At 44.6% G+C, this 19293-nt stretch overlaps 1 protein-coding gene across 6 annotated transcripts in view; it reads left to right on the top strand.

The window, feature by feature from the left end:
- Positions 1 to 497: 497 nt before the first annotated feature.
- Positions 498 to 19293, top strand: part of FGF14 (fibroblast growth factor 14) — a 604690-nt gene continuing 585894 nt past the window's right edge. For 3 of the 6 annotated variants that reach the window (XM_035704629.2, XM_049099195.1, XM_035704626.2), the window contains exons 1-2: positions 8542 to 9848; positions 10846 to 10879. Coding sequence is in view for 2 of the 6 variants with exons in the window: in XM_035704628.2 (XP_035560521.1) it covers positions 1300 to 1507 (208 nt within the window). In the remaining 4 variants the exon portion in view is untranslated. Of the gene's footprint in view, positions 1508 to 8541; positions 9849 to 10845; positions 10880 to 19293 lie in introns of those variants that run through there. The other 3 variants (XM_035704627.2, XM_035704628.2, XM_025441199.3) reach the window with 3 other exon arrangements.

The raw sequence follows: 19293 nt of genomic DNA, 5'->3' as shown, positions 1-19293 counted from the left end.
TATATTTTTCAAAGAGCACTTTAAGTAGAATTCAAATAATAACTAAAGGAACTTGAGTCTTCTTTAATGTTTTGGAGGCTTTCGATGCTGTTTTTGCAAATGTAAGTAAGGTGGAGCTCATTTTGGCTGGGAGGGGCGGTAATAAACTATTATTTCTCTTTAAACCCCTTCCCTCTCATGTATTTTCTAAGGTCTACTAATTAGAATGGTTAATTTTCCTTTTAAAAATGCACTTTTAACAGAAGACTCTGTTAGATGGCTCCAGGAGCCAGCAGCCCGCCGACTCATTCTGGGCAGAGGAAGGAGAGGGTCCAGGGCTGGGGCTGGGGCTGGGCTGGGGCTGGGGCTGGGGCTGGGGCTGGGGCTGGGGCTGGGTGCCGGCTAGGAGGGACTTCCAGGGGGAAAGTAGCGGAGAGACTGCAGTGACACTGCCCTCCCCGGGCGGGTTGAAGCATCTCACTGGTGACGGGTCTGAAAGCACGTGGCTACGTCATGGAAAGCCAGTCTTTTCAATGCAAACTTCAACTCCTCCTCCTCCTCCCTCTAATGCCTGTAACTCACATCCGAGGCTGGGCGAGGAATCCGGAGGGGAGCTTTTCCTCATGCTCACCGTTGTTGGAAACTGGGAGAGTGACAGGAAGGAGGAAGGGGATCTGTGGCGCTCTCTACCTACTACCAGCCTGACAAGGGGAGGGGGCACCTGGATTTGCATCTTTTCTTCGTGGTGATTGAGAACTGCAGGTTCAATCCGATCCCACTGAGCACTGGCGATTGATTATAAAAAAAAAAAAAATCGACACAGGGCGAAGGGAGGCTCTGTCTTCGGCTGTCAGACTCGATCTCGGAGGTGGTATTGGTGTGTGTGTGTGTGCTGGTGTTTTTTTTTTTTTTTCTTTTTTTTTCTTCTTTCTTTCTTTCTTTCCTTTTTTTTTCTTCTCTCCTAGGGGCTACACAATGGCAGTCTTCTCTCAGTGAGATGAATCCTGCTTTGCCTTCTGCAGACCCACCCATCCTCATAGCGATCAAGTAAAAGGCTATGGTTTTCTCTTTGGGGATCTTTTGTGCATTACTGTTCTCTCTGATTAGTTCTGGTCTCTGTTGGGATTTCTTTGCTTTTTTGTTTGGCTTCATGCTGAAAAAGGATTTTTTTTCCAACCCTTTGGTAATAATCCAGTGGTGATCGAGGGGGATAAATCATTCACCCTGGCCGAAAAAAAACAATCACTGAGAAGTCTCAAAGAAATATACCACGTGAGGGGAAAAAACTGGGAGAAGATCCGGAATATTATCGTTTTTCCTATGGTAAAACCGGTGCCCCTCTTCAGGAGAACTGATTTCAAATTATTATTATGCAACCACAAGGATCTCTTCTTTCTCAGGGTGTCTAAGCTGCTGGATTGCTTTTCGCCCAAATCAATGTGGTTTCTTTGGAACATTTTCAGCAAAGGAACGCATATGCTGCAGTGTCTTTGTGGCAAGAGTCTTAAGAAAAACAAGAACCCAACTGGTAAGCAAAACATGCATCATGTTATGTTTTTCCTCATAATAACCTGTCTGTTGCTCACTGAGCTAGATCTGCAGTTCTGCTATGCAGGAAGGCAGGGGAAACAGAAAAGGAACCAGGACAGTGTTGCATATAGAGGTGTTGATGGATAAACAAGTAACAGCTGGATCGGCGTCTCTGAGCCCGAAAACCATGATCAGCATCTCTTGGCTGTGACACGATCCATCACTAGGAGGGAGGAGGAAACTTTTTTTTTTTTTTTTAATGTATTTGGTTGCCTATGTTTGGTGAAATATTGAAGGGCTGTGGCTTAAGGTTTTGCCCGAGGCAGCTGAAGCTTCGGTAGTTGCCAGGAGAAAGACCCGCGAGCTCTCTTCACTCCTGCTGCAGGTTCAGGGACGTAGCTAGGTGCCGAGGACCTGCTCTAGACTTTCCGATTAGCTTGCACAATATTCGCCACCCCATCACCTTTACCAAAGTAGAAGAGGCCCTCTCCCTCGCGGCCCCGCTCCTCCGTCAGCCCCCGCCTCCCTCCCCCGTCTAGTTCTCGGTGCACGAGTATTAACTCATCCCCCGTCTGCCTCCGACACCTCCTGCCACTGGGAATACTTGAGCTGGGCTTATGCCCGGGGCAACCCCAGACGGAGAAGACGAGCCCAGTCCTTCTCATGTATGCAATTTGAAAGCCCCTTTTAAAAGGCAGTGTCAAGACCCTGCGCCCGAGTCCCACGGGTGGGACGAGCGGGGCGGTGGGTCCCAGCTTCAGGCTCCGGTGATCTTGCGTCCCTATTCCGTAAGCTCCAACCGGGAAACTTGCAGTGCATTACATAAGAAATGCAAATGCAGGTGATTCGGGGCGTCGAGTCCCGGGGGTTCACTTCCCGGTATCCCAAGCTGAGGCGTTTGGGGGCGGCCGCGAAGTTGTGGGCGAGCAACCGGGGGAGGCCAGGCCGGAGGGCTGCGTGGCAGTGGCGGCGCGCCGGCGAGGAGGCTGGGCGCAGCCAGTCTGCGAGGCGCGCGCGGGCAGCGGGGGTGCGCGGCGTCCCCGGGTCAGTTCAGGCTGGGGAGGGCCCGGGGGCCGGTGTTTGTGTCTGGGGCTGCGTTGGGGGGCGGGGGCGGGGCCCCGGGCGTCCCGCAGTGGCCGCCCGGGCGCCGGAGGCTCCTGACGTTGGCACTGCGGTGTAGTAGATCATGCCTCCCCGCGGCCGCCCTGACACCCCGAGCTCTGCCGGGGGCTGCGCTGGCGCCCGGAGCCCCGGCGGCCGGGCAGCAAGTGGCTGCTGCCCCCCAGCCTCGGAACCTAGCAAACGCAGCGTAGCTGGGGCGGCAGGCTGCGAGGGGGCCCTCCAGAGAGGGGGAGGACCAGGGAGGAGGAGGGAGTGGGAGGAGGAGGATGGGAGGTGCAGGGGGGAGGTAGGCGGGGATGGGGGTGGTGGGTGTGGAGGCTGAGCACCCAGTGAGGCCCCCACTGCTGCAGGAGTAGGGAAACTGCGAGTTGTTAGACCGTCCGGAAGGGCAGGTGCTCGCTTGTGGGCGGAGGACGCCTGGGCAGCGGCCCCAGCCGGGACGTTTGGGCGGCAGTGGATGCTCTGGGAGAGGTCTCCGCTGCCCGCGGGCACGCTGCTGCAGTGGGCTCCGGGGCTCTGCCCTGCAATTCTCGTCGCTGTGCTGTAGCTCTACCCCTCGCTCACCGTCCCCCTCCGTCCCCTCCTCCGCCTCCTCCCTCCCTGCTCCCCTCCCCCTCCGTCTCCTGTCCTTTTACCCTTCTCTCTCTCAACTCCTCAGCGTTTAGCAACTCTGAACTAATACCACCATCCTGGGCATTGCCCAAGGAGAAAGCGGTGTTGTCACCTTACCACCCGCATTTCTTACTCAACTGTGGGGTGTACCCCCACCCCACATGAAGCCCCCCACTTGCTGATGTTTCACTGATACCTAGATCTGCAACACTACTATCTCACAAGTTAATGTGAAGACCCTTTTTGCAAGACTTACCAAAGTGGGACAAGCCGAGCGCTGCTGTCAGAAGGGAGGCTTGCTCCTCCATGCAGTAAAAATAGTGGGTTTTGAAGCCTTTCCGTGTGGAAAGATTTAGCTCCCTTCTGAGAAAGGAACAATGTAAAAGCATTTTTTTTTCTTTTCTTTTTTTTAGACTCGGCCATTTGTCTAGGGACCTTGAAGTTAGTCCCTCCATAGTACTGTAAAGTGGAAAAGAATTCTGCTCTGAACACTAAGCTTCCTTACTGGCCTTTATTTATATATATATATAATATATATATATATATATTAAACAATTTTACTGGAAACACTAATCTCTCCCCCCCATACACGGTGCAAGATATTTTTATTGCACCTCCCCTCCCCCACCCCACCCACTTTCATCTCTCTGGAATAAAGTAGATATTTTTCCTTTCAAGGCATTTTGGAAGGTGTCAAATGACAAATTATTTTTAGAGTAATTTATTTTGCAGCTTATGAATGCTAAAGTACTTGGGTGGGTTAATTGATGGGTTAATTCAAACATCATGGTGATGACAACATCACCAACTATTCTAATGGGATAGTGTAGGCTTAGGTTGCCGGAAGTTAGAGTGCCAACCTGGGAATGGGAGCATTTGTAAATTATTTTAAAAATGTGACATTAGTGTGTCATACTATCTCATCTTCTAAAAGTTTTGCTTCTTGAACTCACATTAAATCCATGCTTAGCCATTCCCTTTCAGGATTGTAGTTGGTAGGTTCCATTCTCCTTCTGCTATTAACATGAAACCTAAAATTGTTTGCAGGTTTTTGATCCCAAGATAGCAGTATAACCAAGAAGTTAATTGGGTAATTAAAATAAAACAAAGACTAAAATCTTCTTAACTGTTAAAACCAGAAAGAACAGATTGACTACTACCTATTATGTTATCTTAAATCTAAAACAAGGACAATTAACTGGTTTCAAACGAAGAAGCTCCGCAGAATACCTCCAACCACCAGTACCAGGATCATGAATTTCATGCAAAGACTTCTTAGATTGATAATTCTTCTCAATCTTTGCAAGCTATAGAATAAATCACTGATTATTCCCAATTTTTAAATTGTTGATAGGTACGGGTAGTTTGGTCAAGGCTCCTGGGAGGACTTTTGGAGCACTGCTATAGAGTTATGTTGGTGTGAAAATAAGTAGATAATAGAGTCATGAATTTAAGGACAAAGTTATTTATCTCCCCAAAAGCTATTAGCATTTAAATAAGAGGTGTTAATTTCAAAGGTTTTTTTGGTAGTTGCTTTTATGTAAAATTTAACTAGAAAAGAACACGAAGAATATACTTGTACAATATATAGTAGGGCTTTTTAAAATAAATTACAATAGCTTAGAAGTATCCTGCATAAAAACTAAATCTACCATCTTCATAGAAACGTCCAGTATCTCACAATATGACTATTAGCAGAAAACACACACCTATGCTTAAATGTCCTACTTTCCCCTATTTTCCTAGTAGAGCAGTAACTGTATGTTTAGAATAAATATTACCTGCTTCAGCTTTCACTGTATGAGTCATGCAAGGTGATCGTATTTTAGGCAAATCGCTAAATAGGGAATACTAAATCCAAGTCTCTTATTTAGCCTGGAGGAGGGCCTGGTATGTTTCTTTAAACCAGCAATGATAGTGTAGACTGACCAACGTGTAGCAAAGGCCAGTGCGGTACCAATCTAGGTCACTAGACTTTGAGTGACAGCTGCTAAGAAATGTGGTTAGAAAAAAGGTAAACACTATGGTCATGTCATGGATATCTCTTTTTTTTTTTTGGTTTTTAAATCATGGATATCTCTTTAGACAGATAATGTACAACAAGGAAAAGAAACTACAGAGCCTCAAATATATACACCCAGTGAACCACACTCATGGCACCTCCAAACTTCTTTGGATTGATAGGGTTTTGGACAGCACAGACTTTAGGATACGTTATAATCAAGGATAATTTTGGATACCAGGGACAGTGAGTGGAAGGAGGGTACGAAGCAGAAGTTCAGCAGAGCACATTTAGAAAATCCCACAAACTCACAGCCCAGAGGGTCTCTTTTTCCGAACTCAGTCTTTCTGCCATATAACTTGGAGATGAAACAGGCAGGGCTTGGTAGAACTCATTGTCATTTTCTTTTTCCTACTTGATTTGGTGTCTTTCAGCTCTGCTTTTGCCTTTCACTAAAGCTGTTTTAGGTGCCAAAAACATCTGGTACGCCTGTTAGTCATTTAAATATATGTTATTCTTTTAAAACTACTTGCTTTACATGTAGGGCTGTCATGGCATTTTAGAAGTGGGAAAATAGGGAGAGGCGGAAGAAAAATGAAAGTAAGCATGTTTTACTCCTTCCCCTTGTCAGCCTGCCGACTCATCCTGGTTTCCTCTAGAACTGGGTGAGCCACCCTGGGCCACAATCTCTGCATTTCTAAACACTGAGGTGTATCAAACGGAGGCATCAAAGTCAGACTGCATGGCTGGAACACCAAACAGGTGTGAGGTTCTCCTTCTGACATGCTTGCCTTTAGAGTGGGATTCCATGTAATCGGAGCTGCCCCTGGACTCCCTCCAAGAAGCTTTAGTTACTGAAGTAGCAAAATGAGTTTGCAGAGCAGGGGCACTTCATGAGCCAAAGGACTGCAATGTAGATAGGTTTCCAAGTATCAACTTGTTGGGAGAGTGGATTTTTCTTTTTTTGAAATTATATCCGAGCTAACAAGTGTGAAATCCAATGCATGATAATCTCAGTTTGGCTTTAACAATGAGGGAGACTTTGGCTGTACCCATATCCAGCCTATTCTCATCTTGGCATCTAAAATCGTGAATATTTGTTCAAATAATGCAATGCCTTCAGAAGGTACTAAAGGTAATGCTATACTATATTTAACATTTCCCACATGAAACCATTTCCTTAAAAATGTTCAAACCCAGTCTTCTCCGTTTTAGCAACACAAACACTGGGGACTTTTGTGGTGTTTCTATACATATGGCAACCAGGACAACAATCAAAGTTTTCACTCCTTTGTACATTTTGGCATCATAACTCCCTCAATTGACTCATAATCCTCCTATAAATACCATGTCGATGTCTCAAAATGGAAGCATTTATTCAAAATAGTTTCTTATGCCTTAAGGCGAGACAGTTGGGATTAAACAGTATGTTTGAAGCTCCTCTATTAAGACCCTACTCCCTGCCTCCTGTTAAATTTTAAACCAGACATTGCGTTGTAGTGTCTCTATTCTCAGCAAAGCCTTTGAGCTTCACCTTAGGGTCATCTCCAGGAGGGACTGTGGGTCAGGGAAACGCTACTGACACTTCTACCTGCCCAGTGCCATAGTCTCTGTTCTTAAGGGTTTGTGTACCACATACCACATGGAGTTTAAGCGCCGAATCTGGGCACTGAACAGGGAATTTTGAGGGAGGCTTTCTCCGTTCCTCCATATGTCTGCAGAGATGCACGGATGCCTTTTGCGATTCTGCTTTTCAAGGACCAAAGATGTCCTGATGTTTTTTTTTTTCCTATGTATTTCTCCAGTTGCTACAAATTAACTTTCTGCTTTAGTGAGAATGTAAAAGGTAGGAGGATAAAAGGAAGGAAAGGTGAAAGAAGGAATTCTCGGGGAGGGTCTTCCTTATACATGGAGGCAGAAGGGAAGCATCTCACCGAGAAATGGAAGCTTTTGTTTATCTCATCTACTAAAACTAAGAAAAGTCACTGGGCACTATTGCCTTTGTCATTGTTCCCTGACACGAACTTTAGTTATGATGCGTAGCAGGTTTTCAGTAGGATTATTAAATGAACTAACAGCGAAAATAGGATTCTTTGTGAAAGTTCTTTTTTTTAGAAGATAGGGTTTTTTATTTTTTTATTTTTATGATAGTCACCCAGAGAGAGAGAGAGAGAGAGGCAGAGACACAGGCAGAGGGAGAAGCAGGCTCCATGCAGGGACTCGATCCCGGGTCTCCAGGATTCAGCATCCTGAGGCTCCGTTTGCTGATATGCCCTAGGCCCGCAGCTTATAGTGCCTTCTTTCTAAATCTCAAAACTTGGGGCCTTACTCAAAATAAATAAATAAATAAATAAATAAATAATAAATAAATAATAATAATAAATAAATAAAAAATAAATAATAAATAAATAAATAAATAATAAAAATAATAAATAAATAAATAAATAAATAAATAAATAAATAAATAAATAAATAAAATAAAATAAAATAAAATAAAAAAAAAGCCCAAGAACCTTCTGGCACTCTCAGCCTTGAGCAGCCAGCCCGTGGTAGGGCACCATGGGCTTCTCTCGGCAGGAGCCCCCTTCCTTTTCTTTTCTAATCTTAAATTTGCTTCTGAAAAAGGAAGACGTTCCACAACAACAGTCCCAACACTGAATTGTTCCCCTTCATCTGGGAACCGGGACCCTCCCCTGGGGTGTATTTTTGCCCGGGGGGTGGGGGGAGGGGACAGCAGCTAAACGGCCTCCAGTTGGCTTGCTCTGAAACGAGGTGCCTCCCTCCCTTAATATTTTATTCTTTGCGGTCTGAAAGCAGCCCTCTGCAAACTTGTCAGCTCCCTGCCCAGCCCGCGGCCACGCCGAGGAATTTGGCTTTTGCTGTCTGGAGCCGCCTCGACGGCGGGGGGCGCTGGGCCCAGGCGGGGCGTGCGGGGGGCCAGGGCCGGCGGAGGGCTCCCTCCCGCTCCCGGAGCTGCTCGCCGCCGAGTTCTGCGGGGCGCGAGCCGGCTGCTCTGCGCGGCTCGGATCTGTCCGGCAGTCGGGCCCCTCGGCGTCCCGGCCCCAGCGGGCTCCCGCGCCCTCGCCCGAGACCAGGCGCTCCTCGCCCCAGCGCGCTGGGGGCTCGGCTTCGCAATGCGGCGGAAGCGGCCCGTCCGAGCCGCCGTAGCGCGGGAAGCTGCCGTTGTCACAGAGATGACCTCCGACCCCGGGGCGTCTCCGGGGACGCGTGGCCTGGGCGTCCGTCGCCATGGAGACCAGGCCGGCCCGCAGGCCGTGCAGGCGGCCCGTTTGCGGGCCCCCCGGCCGGCGTCCACGCAGGGGCGCCCCGCAGCGCCCGCCTGAGGGCTGCGGAGAGCGTGGGCCCGGCCCACAGGTGGCCGCCTCCTCCACGCCACCCCTCCACGCGCCGCTGGGGGCAGAGGCGCAGCGACTCGGCCGGAGCAAGCAGCTGGCTTGCGGGGCATCGCACCCCGGCCCGGGACTCGGAAGACGAGCCGGGTGGGGCTCTCAGCCTCCGCACTAGCCGGCGGAGCCCGGACTGGCTCCTGAAGTTCCCCGGGCTGGAGATTCTTCGACCGCAGTGCTGCGATGGTCTCAGGTCAGCCTCAGCTCCTGTGCTCCAGGCGTCTGCAAGCCCCCGCCCGGTCCGGGCGCTAAGGGAGCTCTTCCCGCTTCCCTGCACCTTCCCGAACTCCGCGGAGTGTCTTTACACCGTATTCTGAGGTCCGAGGCCAGGAGGGCCGTGGGGGACATCCCTCACGGTGCAGGGAGACGCTGGGCCACCAGCTGGTCTCCAGTAGCAGACAAGCAGCAGCTTTGAGCCTGGGAAGGAGAAACACGTGACATTCGCATTTTACATCTGGTGGCACCACCGAGAGCTCTTTACGCATTTTGTAGAGTTGTGCGGTGGGTGCTGAAGCACACCGCATTCTGTTCTAAGCGTTACAGTCTCCAGATGCCCCTTCCTACCGGCTCTAGAAGTGCGGTGGGGAGGAGCCTCTCTGCCGGCTCTGTCCTCCCGCCATTGGGGAGAATCACGGGCATTTTGAATCTTAAAATTGGACTGCATGTTTAGAGGTTGAAAAAGACTATTTGGATCATACAGCAATGCAGAAACTCACTAGTTTACAAAAGAACAGCTGGATCCAAATTGATGGAATAAGCAAAGGTGACCGTGCAGATGGCTTTCCACTTTTAAAAGATTTTGCGTTGGCCTAATTTCCAAATAGTCTCCCCCACTTTTCTTTTTTTTTTCCTCCCTTCTGAGGAGAATCACCTTCCTGGAGTTTGCTTTTCAAAGAGATGTCCTTCATTTCCTGGAGAAGACTGGATAGAACATTTACGCCTCAAAGGCACAGGGAAAGAATGCAGGCTCCTCCAAGAGGGCTTGTTTCCTAAATCTAAAATTTTACAATACCTACAAGCTTTGACAGATTAGCAGGGGAGGTTTGGGGATTGATAAAAATGACAGATGGCTTTTGAATTGCTTCTAGAGCTACGTTTCTGTACTTGTAAAGTCTGAATTTTTAAGACAAGGACAGTTCTTCTTAATTCCTCAAAGAACTGGGTTGCAACCTGTATGACTTCAAAGGGCTGACCAGGTGATCAACTACATTTGCTTCTTTAGGTCAGGGAGAAGATCTTCAACTAAGATGGAAATCAAAAGATTCCTGTGTTCTAGATTTAGAGCTATTTGTCTATGGGATATTTTTCTTTCCACCCGGGGAACATAGTTTCATTTAGCTTAGGAGAGAAGGCGTAATAAAAAGTTTTCATGAGGTTCTGATTATCAGCCACCAATGTCAGCAAACTGATAACCGTATAGCTACTTAAAAGGATCCTTTTGAATATCTTTTTTAAAAAATTTTTATTTTATTTTATTTATTTATGATAGGCACACAGTGAGAGAGAGAGAGAGAGGCAGAGACATAGGCAGAGGGAGAAGCAGGCTCCATGCACCGGGAGCCCGACGTGGGATTCGATCCCGGGTCTCCAGGATCGTGCCCTGGGCCAAAGGCAGGCGCTAAACCGCTGTGCCACCCAGGGATCCCCCCTTTTGAATATCTTGTCAAGTTTCAGCTGGGACAACCAGTAAATATTCCTGGCAGTATTGAACAATCTATTGGATACAAGAAGGTGCAAAAGATACTGCTCTCTCAAGATCCAGAGTCATTCCCATAGATAGCCAAAATCAAGACTGACACAATTGCCTTGAGAGCTGGCAATAGTCTGTAGGACACTAGCCACAAATGGAGTGCAATAATTTATTTCTTTGATACAGAGAGAGATTACAGGCAGGGGGAGTGGCAGAGGAAGAGCGAGAAGCAGACTCCTTGCTGAGCAGGGACTTGACTCACAGGGCTTTATCCCAGGACCCCAGGATCATGACCTGAGCCAAAAGCAGATGCTCTCCTGACTGAGCCACTGCTGCCTATATTTTGAGGGCCTGCAATCTGATGGTTGCCAGGCCAGGTTCTGAGGACACAAAATGAGACAAATAAGAAGGCAATAGCTGTCCTTGAGAGATAAAGGATCAATATCCAAACCATCTTGAAAAGGAAGGGATAACATGAACTTTCACCTTTCTTTCTTGACCAGGCACTATAGACAGAGATCCAGAAGGCTGATTCTGGTAAGAATTTTCACCCTTCACTGGCTTCTGTCAATTTTCCCCTGATCCCTTTTCCAAAGCTCCAGAGTTAAGCGGGTTTGAGGTAGAGAGTGAAGCTGGGGTATCTACCAGAATTTAGCAATGTTTTTAATTTTATTTTAGTTTCCCCTTGGCTGTTTAAGGGAATACTGGTAGCAGTTTACTGGAGAATCCCTTGGAATCCCGTCAATCCTGAAAGGGGCCCGTGTGGGGGCCTTCTTTTGGTGGTAGATATAGGGGCTTCTGGATATAGGCCATTATAGTCTGGATAGAGGCAGATTTTTGTTTATGGTCCTGTAGTCTATTTAGAGTGGAAAGGCAGCACAGATGGAGGATTACTGAGGTCAAGGAGGGTAGCAGGGAGTAGTAGAAGTCATTTCATTCTCATAATCTTTTTAGGAACCTCTTATCCTTAATTATTTATTAGCTTTTTGCAATGAATCTTTCCATGAAGGTGTTTTGGACTTTTGAAGTCTTTCAAATTCTTCTGCATGCCAATCAAAATAGGTCTCCCATTTTGTTTGTTTGATTCAGGAACACTTCTAAAGCATTTAAAAAAGTTTTCATTTATTTATTCATGAGACACACAGAAAGAGAGAGAGAGAGAGAGAGGCAGAGGGAGAAGCAGGCTCATGCAGGGTGCCTGACGTGGGACTCGATCCCAGGGCTCCAGGACCACGATCTGGGCTGAAGGCGGCGCTAAGCCACTGAGCCACCGGGCTGCCCGGAACACTTAACTTTCAAGTTCACTTTTAAAATAAATGATCTTTTCTAATTGGAATGTTCCCCATAAAGGCCATTTTAAATCTAGACTGTCTTGGTAAGATCTGGCCATTTTTGTAGATACCTACAACTTTGGGGACCATAGTCCTTAGACATAAAATAAACATTTGTGCTGGAAGATGGCATACTTGATTCTTTGGAACTTGAGGATCCCATTTCTTTAGCGAAGCTTTGGGTCTCCCAGAGCCAAATGTCTAAGAGGTACATGCCATTGGGTTGGGAATTTTGTGGTGTTTTACAGTGTGCCTTGTTGCTCACACATTTTCTTGACATTGGCAGATGGCCTAGTGTCGATCTAACCCATTCTGTGATCAATTTATCCTAGCACAGGAGTCTTCCAGTTAGGTGGTAAACACTCTAAGAGCTTTTAGGCATTTGACCTGTGCTCACAAATTCTGTGATTTTGGCTTCTGAGATTCCCATTAGCAATAGATCTATTATTTCTTTCACAAAAAAAATGTCTTTATAGTGGTGGATACCTTAATGGCTTTTAATAGTCTAGCTTGCACCTACTTAGATTTTGATGTGTCATTGGTTGGAAAAGGCTGAATTTCTTGTCTTCATTTCCCCAAGTTGCCTAGCAGTTTGTGCTGTGAACTTACCTTAAAGCGTTGTGAGTCTTGCCCCCCGCCCCCAGGCTGCCATCTTTCTTTCTTTAGATAGAGGGGTAACCACTATTTTCCTTTCAAATAATCCATCATAATTCAGCCATACTTACTGTTTCTGCCTGCCTGTCCACAGTTCCTGAGACTTGTAAGGAACCCCTCAAAGGTGCCTACCTTGTAGATGAGTTTGGCCACAAACTTAAATGTTGTAGCTCACTAAGTCTCGTTGCAAAAAACCTGGAGTCCCTCATACCTCAATTTTCCAACTGGAAGAATTAAGATGAATAAATTTGAGTAGCTCAGAATGCAAAAGAAGCAGAGCTTGATCAGAGAGAAACTTATCAGAGCAGCCAGAGAGGCAGCAAATAAAATGGCTCTCTGGGTACATTCGCGTGCTTCTAGAAGCCATCCCCGGAATCTTTAGCAGCTGTCTTCAGGTCTCATCTCATTGCCAAAACTGGCAATTTGCAAAACGAAAACAATTTAGTAATCAGTCTGATGTCCTTTCTTCAAGGGAAAGCAATCCTTGGTTGGGGGAGTACAGTGCTCATGAGTAGTTGGAACATTATTCCCAAGGAATTTGGGGAAAATATGAGTTTTAAAAAACATTAGAAGAGGCCATGTGGAAGCAGGCATGATTGGCTAGGAGGTTAGGGATTCCCTTATAAGGACGGCAGGTCCTATTTTCTAAGGTAAGGTAACCTAGCTAAAGCTGAGTTGGAGGTTTGTGATTTGTATATGTTAGATTTCCTTGACAGGTGTTTCCCATTAAGTGCAGGCTCACTCAAGTTTGGATTTGTGATGTGGGCCAGATTGCAGGGCCTGCCTCCATTTTGTGGGTCCTGATATACAAATTAACTTTATCAGGGCTTGTGAACAGATCATGTGTTCTGTGACATGGTCAGATTTACTGTTAAGACAATTGCTATGGTGGACAGTGTGGGTTAAAATAACTTTGAATGGGGGCAAGATTGAAGGTAGAAAGTCCAAAAGGAAGCAACTGAAGTAGAAGTGGCAAGGTCCAAAACAAGCCAGTGACAGGGGCTGGACTGGAAGGAAGTGCAGTCTCTCTACCGCAGTGGCCAATGTGAATTTGGGAAGGAAGAAGAGGGAGGAATCTAGAATGTTTTGACCATAGGTTTTTGATTTGGATGACTCCTGTTCGCCAGTAGCATTCCCCCATTTCCTTGAAACACGAGGTAAAAAACTTAGCTCTCTTCAGGCTCTTCATATCAAAGCGCTGTGGTAGTGAAAGTAGAAAACTGACAAGCTTCTCTTTTTAGATCAAAACTTAAATAGGCAGTTCTAGGAGAGTTGTTCTGGGATAAAGAGTTCATTTTCTTCACTTCAAACCTGGAAGTCCTCAGGGATGGAAAAAAATGCTTTACAATGAAGAAAAGTCAAGAAATTTTTTTCATGATAATATGCAGTTCTTTGTCAGTAGTAGATGTTTTTGTACACAATAGCTTGTTCAGTTTGAGGAGTCCATGAGTACAATTAAAAGCCAAGTTTTCCAATTAACTATTCAGGCCTGGCAAGAAAAGGAAGTGTGAACTTTATTGAATTTACATATGTAAGTGTGCGCACCTGCTTTTTAGATAGAAAGGAATGTAGTTGTAATTAAAATGCTTTTTTCCCCTATAACATTTTGTTGTCTACACAATTACAGTGGATCGGTGTAACCTTTTCAGGAATGCTGCCTTTTAGATAAAGTGTAGTTTGGGAGGGATTGCAATCTCTTTTCTTTCCATTTCCTATGTGGAGCACAGGGTACACTACTGTTGTACTTCAAGAAAGAAGAAATGCGAGAATAAGACTTAAAAAATTAAAACAATTGTAGGGCTTTTAAGAAAAATAGCCAGCTATTTTAAAGTCTGAAACTCATCTTTGGTTGTGTTACTGTTGTACACCAGGTATTGTAGTTCTTAAGCAAAGGAAAGATCTGTTTGCCAGAAGGCCTGAGTCAGTTCTTTAAATACTCAGTAATCACCATTCTGCTTCAACATTTTACTGGTGGGCCAGATTTCTTTTTTTTTCCAAAATGCCATTTTTTGTTTGCTAAACATAGTTTTTTTTAAATAAATTTATTTTTTATTGGTGTTCAATTTGCCAACATATAGAATAACACCCAGTGCTCATCCTATCAAGTGCCCCTCAGTGCCTGTCACCCAGTCATCCCCACCCCCCGCCCACCTCCCCTTCCAACACCCCTAGTTCGTTTCCCAGAGTTAGGAGTCTCTCATGTTCTGTCTCCCTTTCTGATATTTCCCACTCATTTTTTCTCCTTTCCCCTTTACTCCCTTTCACTATTTTTTATATTCCCCAAATGAAGGAGACCATATAATGTTTGTCCTTCTCCTATTGACTTATTTCACTCAGCATCATACCCTCCAGTTCCATCCACGTTGAAGCAAATGGTGGGTATTTGTCGTTTCTAATGGCTGAGGAATATTCCATTGTATACATAGACCACATCTTCTTTATCCATTCATCTTTCGATGGACACCGAGGCTCCTTCCACAGTTTGGCTATTGTGGCCATTGCTGCTAGAAACATCGGGGTGCAGGTGTCCCGGCATTTCATTGCATCTGTATCTTTGGGGTAAATCCCCAGCAGGGCAATTGCTGGGTCGTAGGGCAGGTCTAGTTTTAACTCTTTGAGGAACCTCCACACAGTTTTCCAGAGTGGCTGCACATTTCCAGTGGCAGTTCACATTCCCACCAACAGTGTAAGAGGGTTCCCCTTTCTCCGCATCCTCTCCAACATTTGTGGTTTCCTGCCTTGTTAATTTTCCCCATTCTCACTGGTGTGAGGTGGGATCTATTGTGGTTTTCATTTGTATTTCCCTGATGGCCAGTGATGCGGAGCATTTTCTCATGTGCTTGTTGGGCATGTCTATGTCTTCCTCTGTGAGATTTCTGTTCATGTCTTTTGCCCATTTCATGATTGGATTGTTTGTTTCTTTGCTGTTGAGTTTAAGAAGTTCTTTATAGATCTTGGAAACCAGCCTGGTGGGCCAGATTGAAAACAGTAGCCCAGTTGGCTTGCTCCTCCTCTATTATCCAATGACTTGACCTGTTTCCTAGGAATTTGCATTTTTCACAGATTTTTTTTTAAAGATTTTATTTATTTATTCATGAGAGACAGAGAGAGAGAGAGCGAGAGAGGCAGAGACACAGGCAGAGGGAGAAGCAGGCTCCATGCAGGGAGCCTGACGTGGGACTTGATCCCAGGTCTTCAGGATCTCCAGGATCTCCAGGATCACACTCTGGGCCCAAGGCAGCACTAAACTGCTGAGCCACCTGGGCTGCCATTTTCACTGACTTAATTACATTCTCTTTTACGTTGAAGTTTTCCACTCAAATGCCAATTTAGTGACATAAAATTCCTCATATATCATACATATAGTAATGGATATGAAATCCTGGAAATACTTTTAATGGAGTGGATGTTAGAACTATTTTAATGATGCAGTAACAAAAAATGAAAAAAGTGAATTTTAAAAGGATAGAAATTTTGCATCATTAGTACTTATTGTTGATTCTCTCTTTTCTAATTATATTTCTGTTTGAAATCTTGGGAATAATCTTAAAGAGCACAGTTCTGAGGTGATTCTGTGGCACATGCACCTTTTTTATGGGAACATTAAACCCGTGGTATATAAGAGTGTGGCCTAATCTGCAGAAGCATGAAGTTTGATCTCTGTTCTTTGCTTTGTCCTTTACCAAAGTGCTTTTCCATCTCTGAAAATTCACCCTTTGTCCCACTCTGCCTGTATTTGTGCTATCATACTTGAAATTTTGTCCTTTCACATATTTCCTTGAGGCATGCCTTTCAAAAGTTTTGTTCTTAATTTACTCTTCAGGCAAGGTTGGGATTAGCATTCTATTGAATCTTCAACTTTCACGTGTATTACATGAGGGAAAAAAGGCAAAAAAGACTAACAATACAGTTGTCAGAGAGTAAATGAGAAACGTGTATTTTGACTTGAGACGTTCACCTAAAGTGGCATTTATTTGACTTAATTTTTTTTTTCTGGACTTTAAATAGCATGTAAAAAACTGTGATATGGATCTCTTGCTTCTTAGATTATATAATAAAATGACTTTTGGGTGATATTATTATAATAAATATTCTACCTCACATTCCCACTAATGAATGCACATTAAAGTTACTAGATTATTTTTTTTTTTAAGATTTTATTATTTATTTATTTATTCACGAGAGACACAGAGAGAGTGAGAGAGAGGCAGAGACACAGGCAAAGGGAGAAGCAGGCTCCATGCAGGGAGCCCGATGTGGGACTCGATCCCGGGACTCCAGGATCAGGCCCTGGGCTGAGGGCAGTGCTAAACCGCTAGAGCCACCCGGGCTGCCCAAGTTACTAGATTTTTAAAAGCATATTGCTCTCCTACTTTAACAGAAATATTTTGAATTACTTTGAATCTGATGTTATCACTATCTCTAAATAAATGATTACAACTGTAACTGTAGAGAACGCTTTCTATGTACGACATAACTTACCTATATTACCTAATTAGTTCTCATAACCACAGGTAAGAATTTTTCTTATAACATGAGTTTGAACTATATGGGGTCCAATTGTATGTGGATGTTTTTCAATAAATCTATTGGAAAAATTTTTTGAGATTTCTGACAGTTGGAAAAAGCTTGCAGACAATGGTTAGCCTAGAAAGACTGAAAAAATTGAGGAAAAAGTTAGGTATTATTATAATAATATAGTATATTATACATATAACATACAAAATATGTTAACCAACTGTTTACATTATTGGTAAGGCTTCCAGTCAGCAGTAGGCTATTGGTAGTTAAGTTTTTGGAGAGTCAAAAGTTATACATGGACTTTTGACTGTGCAGGGGATCAGCACCCCTAAGCTGGGTGTTGTTCAAGAGTCAACTGTATTTATCCTTAAAAGGATAAAACCCAGGTATGAAGAGGTTAAGGAAGTTGCCTGGTGGTCTCTAGCTAGCAATTAAAGATCCAGGCACAAACTCAAGCAGTATTACTCCAGAATGCATACTCTTAAATCCTTGTGTTGTAGCTGCCTCTCTAAAGACCATGTTCAAAGAATGTGTGCAGGGATGCCTGGGTGGCTCAGCAGTTGAGTGTCTGCTTTCCCGGAATCCCGGAATCAGGTCCCACATCGGGCTCCCTGCATGGAGCCTGCTTCTCCCTCTGCCTGTGTCTCTGCCTCTCTCTCTCTCTCTCTCTCTCTCTCTCTGTATGTGTGTCTCTCATGAATGAATAAAGTCTTTAAAAACAAACAAGAACAAAGAATGTGTGCATACCTGGCCAGCATGTTTTAGTGTGTCTGAATCATTATATCCTGAAACTAAAAGAGACCGTAATATATTCAGTATTTGGATATTCAGAACTTATAATGCTTTTTTTATGGAGCATAATTTACACCTTAAAACACCAGTTCTTAACTGCATTGTTTGAAGTCTTTTGACTATTGTATCCTTGTAACCAGTGCCCCAGTCAAAACATAGAACATACCATCACCCCAGAAAACCCCTTCCCTGTTCTCTTCTATTTCCATCTGGGACTCTCCTAAGAAGCAGCCACCATTCTGATGTCTCTCACTTAAACTTAGCATGCGGTAGAACCTCATATTATAAAATCATGGTGTTCTCACACTTTTGAGTTTGCTTCTTTCACTCACCATTTTGTTTTTGAGATTTATCCATGTCATTGCATGTTAGATGTGTATAGAATGTGATGTGATAGCTTTTGTTTACTTTTTTTTTCCTGTAAATTAGAAACTCCTAATTGAACAGACTTACTTTAGTTAACAGGCAGAAGTTGTCCACAACTACAAAGGATTTGAGAGTTGACCCAGTTTGCAGGCTAGCAAGTTAGCCTGCCCCAGTTACATAGATGCTGGCTGAAGACAGGTGACTCCTGGGTCAGAGATAAAGGACTTTATTACTCAGGACACAGCAGGCAGCATGAGCTTCATGTTCTCATTGATTCCTCTTGTCCCCAAATCCCCCAGGAGCAAAGCTGAGTGACCCAGGTAGATGCTTGTGCATGAGGTTTATGTCATGGCTGAGGAACTCCAGCGTTAGACAGTCCCCCATCTTTTAAGGAGTGTCTAGCAAAGCTGCCCAACCTTTGCCCCGCAGGGAGGTATTGTCTTTATTTTCCTGGTCAGGAAACAAATCTGTCTTCTAACCTGGAAGGAGGCATTATCCCTGGATTCCAAGGTTGTAGTATCCTTGCAAAGAGTCTGAGATAAAAGCTGGTACAAGACATGCAGAAATCCCATGGATAAGTTGTCATTTAAATCTATTTCTGAAAAGCAAAGCTTTCTTCCCTTTCTGTTTCTCTTAGGACTGCTGTTCTTGTTGTTCCAAAGATGAAGTTAGTCTATAGAAAAATGTCTGATATTTGTGAATTCAAAAGTGATCCTGAGGTTTTGAGAAGATAGATGGTATATAATCCTATACAATAATCTTATCAGTATTTATTAAATGGGATGTGGTATATTCTCTATTAGTTACTGAAAGGGATTTAAAACATCCTGTAAGGATTTGGTCTTTGGCCCATCAGTATGTAAGCTAAATGTATGGAGAATGTGAGAAATGAAGGAGTCCTGAACAACTGAAGGTTAACTGGAGTGCTGTAGGACACACCTGTGGGATGTCAGAGAAAGAAAGGGAAATCTTTTAGACAAGTGTGACCTTAGCTGAGTCTTGAATGCATTGTCTCACCTGGCGGGAGAGACAAGTATATTCTTGGCAGGGGGAGTAATAGGAGTGCAAGTCAAAGGCTGAGGGAAAGGTATATGGTGATTTGTGGGAATGTTAATGAAATCATATTTTCGAAGATTAGAGGAATCATAATTTGGAGTCCAAAAGCCTGGCAGAGGAGTTATACTGGATGTGGTAAAAATTAGTGAACTAGAGAATGTTTCCGCAGCAGGGAGTCACATGCTTGAGAACTGCTGTGGTACTGTTGGAAAGTGCAACTGGTGGAGCTGG

This window comes from Canis lupus, chromosome 22 (assembly GCF_003254725.2).
Source record: "Canis lupus dingo isolate Sandy chromosome 22, ASM325472v2, whole genome shotgun sequence".
In the NCBI taxonomy this organism is placed as follows: domain Eukaryota; kingdom Metazoa; phylum Chordata; class Mammalia; order Carnivora; family Canidae; genus Canis; species Canis lupus.
The sequence above is the reverse complement of the archived record's forward strand: the minus strand, read 5'-3'. Positions and strand labels throughout refer to the sequence as shown.